Source organism: Saprolegnia diclina, assembly GCF_000281045.1.
Source record: "Saprolegnia diclina VS20 unplaced genomic scaffold supercont1.292, whole genome shotgun sequence".
Lineage (NCBI taxonomy): Eukaryota > Oomycota > Saprolegniomycetes > Saprolegniales > Saprolegniaceae > Saprolegnia > Saprolegnia diclina.
Genome location: NW_008246359.1, coordinates 1 through 3,634, shown reverse-complemented (window position 1 = coordinate 3,634; position 3,634 = coordinate 1). Strand labels below are relative to the sequence as shown.

Below are 3,634 nucleotides of genomic sequence, written 5' to 3'. Positions count from 1 at the left end.
GAGTACCAGAGGTCTTCAAACGCGAGCGTCACGGGAATCGACGTCGACGCGGTGCTGCCGATGGGAACCGCGTGGGCGTCAGCGGGCGTCTTGGGCACTTCAACGTAGATGTCGGCGCCCTTGCTGTGCTCGGTGCTCTCGTCGTCGTCAGCGACGTGCACGCTTCCATGCGCCGCCGTGTCGTACCGAATGTACTCGAGCGCGAGGTACGAGATGCCGAGAAACACAAAGTAGCATGCAGCGAGAAAGAGCGCGCCGTACCAGATCCAGACCTTCTTGGTCTCGAGGCCGAACGTCTCAAGCATGACGTTGCCCATCGTGTCGCCCTTGAGCTTGCAGTAGTTGATGCCGCCTTCCTTGATCACGCACTTTTGGAACTCGCCTGCCGAGTACTGGTTGATCGAGAGCGCGCGCATGCACCAGCTGAGCGGGTTGAGCCAGTAGAGCCAGATAAAGTAGTCGGGGATGTCGTCCTTGAAGATCGCAAAGCCGGCAAACATGACATAGATCAAGACCGACATCATCGAGAGCGGCTTGGCGACGTGGAGGTTGGGCGAGACGACCGCGAGGAAGAAGAACCACGACGCAAACGACAAGTTGGTCAGAAAGAGCAGCAGGAGGTAGACTAGGAAGGCGCCGACTTCGGCGACGAAGCCCGAGAGCCAGTACATGACCGAGCCAAACACCAGCGTCTCGCCCAAGGCGAACGGCACTTGGGTGAACGACTGCGCCAGAATGAACGACGACGTCTTGAAGAACTGCGCCGACCGCTGCTTGTAGAAGATCTCGCGAGCTTCTAGGACCGCCGGCATGAGCGGTACCTGGCCGAGTGCGAGGAAGAGCACGGCCGTGAAGATAACACCGAGGACGACGACCGGCATTTCGGGGTTGACTTGGTAGAACGTCGTCGAGTAGAGAAGACCCATGAGCAGCACCATGACGAAGCGGCTCTTGACGAACGCCGTGTTGCGCAAAAACACCTTGAGCTGGCGCGCGATGAGCATCTTGGTGCTCTGCACATACGGCACTTGGTACGCCGGCATCTCGGCCAAGTGCTTGGACGCGTCCGCAAGGAGAAGTGGGTGGTGCGGACCCTCAACGTGGCTCATCATAGTCGCGTAGATGGTCGACATGCGGAAGAGGTCCGCATACTGGCTTGGCGTACGCGGCACCGACGTCGTAGCGTCGACGACGTACTGCGCCTGCTCAGGGGTGCCGAGGTCGAGCAGAAAGTCGGCCACGTCGCGCTTGGGCGGGCACTTGAAGCCGAGCGACTCGAAATACTCGAGAGCCAGCGACCGCGGACCGTGGTACATGACGTGACCTTCGTTGAGCAAAAGCACTTCGTCAAAGAGGTTGTAGACTTCGGGCGACGGCTGCAGCAGCGCAATCACGATCGTCTTCTTGAGCGACTCGGCCATGCTCTTCTGCGACTTGACGATGTCGTAGGTCGCCGCCGAGTCGAGACCCGTACTGATCTCGTCCATGAGCGACACTTGCTTCATGCCAAACTCCATCTCGCCGACGGTGACGCGCTTGCGCTCGCCGCCCGAGACACCGCGGAGCATGGCGTTGCCGACGATCGTGTCCTTGCAGTTGACAAGGCCCATCTGGCGCGTGATGATGTCCGGGTAGACGTTGTAGAGCGACTGGATGACAGCCTTGGCCTGCGCGTTCTCTTCGGGCGAGCCGTTCTCAAGCGAGTCGAGGACGCGCTGGGGCACGGCGGCACCGCCGCTGCACGCATGGGCAAACTCGAGCGTCTCCTTGACGGTCAAGGTCGGGTAGTGAAAGTCGCGCTGGTTCATGTACGCCGTAAACTGCGGCAGCTGCGCCTTGACGTCGTCGGACTTTGCGCCGTTGTATGTGACGTTGCCGCCCACCGTGATGTTCTTGTGCATGGGAAAGCGACCCGAGAGGATCTTCATGAGCGACGACTTGCCCGAGCCGGGCTGGCCAAGAAGGAGCGTCGTCGTGCTGGGCTTGAAGACACCCGACATCGGGTGCAGCACCTCCTTGCGGATCGTGCGCTTGGAGCTGAAGAGACCCATGACCGACTTCTTGGCGTGGTTGAGCAAGGTCGGGAGCTCGTGGCCGTCCTTGGTAGCGACCGCGACGTCGGCCGAGATGGCGAGATCCTGGAAGCGGATCTCCATCTGCGGCATGGCCTTGCCCATGGACGCTTCAAGCTGCGCGGCGAGCGATGCATGGAAGGCGTCCGAGCCGTCCTGGAGGAACGCATCGGCGGATTGTGGCGCAGGTGGCATGGCGGGATGGGTGGTCGAGCCAGCAAAAGCGATAATGAGTCTTGCTCACCACAGATACTACCTGCAGTAGCATCGTCGCCTGAAGCAGATGAGTTGCACTCCTGAGGCACGCGAGCGATGATGCAAAGCGGCCTATTCATCAACGATTTGGCTGATGAGTAAATTGAGCACGATTTCAAAACAGCTTTTGTTGTCGTTACGAAAAGGGGGTGCTGTCCCACCTTGTTGTACTTGCTCTTTGTATGTTGTGGGCGCGGACACGACCCCTTTTCGTGCAAATCAAAGGCTTGGCCACGCCACTTCCCACCACAATGACAGTCCAGTGACGCGTAAAAATCACACACTCGCACACCACCATTGCGGTCGTGAGCAAAGATGCATCCGGTTCAATGGGCCTTCGTCGCCCCAGAAAGGGAATGCGCCATGACCGCATTCTTCGCCTGCCCTCGCACGCCAACCTCTTCGCTGACTCGTGGGCGCCTCTGGCCGATCCTGGAAAAGACATTCGTACGATCGATTTCTCTGCATCGCGGCACATCTCTGTCTCAACCCGACTTTGCCGTTTGGTTTTAAACTGCAAACTGCAATTTGAGGTTGTAGCACCGAGAAGATTGTGACTTCTGGACGAACCAAGTGCCGCATTCGAGGACGCAACCAAGCACAACACAAGTCATCGCGCTCGCCGCAATTTTCGCGCCCGCGCCTGTCTTGCGTGTCACTTGACTGGCATTTGGGACATGCGCGACATGGTAGAGCTGGTGATTGCAAGGTTCCCTGAAGTTTACAGCTGCCCACGCCACGAGAGCTCCCGTGGTCTTGCTCTTGGCACACGAACCAACTCGCACAAAATGCCCTGGACTTGGCAATTGTGCAAAGCACCCTTTCACAAGCCGTTCGTTCCGCTCGTACAACGAACGTCGAACCCGGTCCCACCTAAACTCGGTTGGTCAGAAGTCCTCTCACGCCTCGGTGTAATGCCATATGTCGCTCGCTGTTGACCACAAAAGTGTGAGCAATCGATTTCCCATACAGGCAATAGCCAATCCCATGCAGCGATTCTAGGGCCCACGTGAGCACTTGCACAGGTGTCAAATGTGTTTTACACGTCTTTATCACGTATTTATCACTTCCCTGTCCTTTTCATATTGTGTTTTGAACATACCACGTGGTGGAAAATGTAGCTTCAACGTGTTGTGTGTGAGAAATAGCGTCGCGGCCACCGTGCAACCCGCAAGATTGCATCGCGCGATACGAAATGCAGGCTGATGGGGCAATCATCGCCGACCGAAGCCGGTGCCGAATTCCAGGAACGAGAACGCGAGGCACGGCTGATGACGGCACCGGTCGTCGACGCTACAGTGAACCCC

At 58.1% G+C, this 3,634-nt stretch overlaps 1 protein-coding gene across 1 annotated transcript; it reads right to left on the bottom strand.

Annotated features, from left to right (window-relative positions):
• Nucleotides 1–6: 6 nt before the first annotated feature.
• Nucleotides 7–2,411, bottom strand: SDRG_17360 (hypothetical protein; the record flags this gene model as incomplete). The annotated part of the gene is made up of 1 exon (XM_008623602.1): nt 7–2,411. A coding segment is annotated over exon 1 (2,259 nt), but the record flags the coding sequence as incomplete, so codon positions are not given.
• Nucleotides 2,412–3,634: the final 1,223 nt, after the last annotated feature.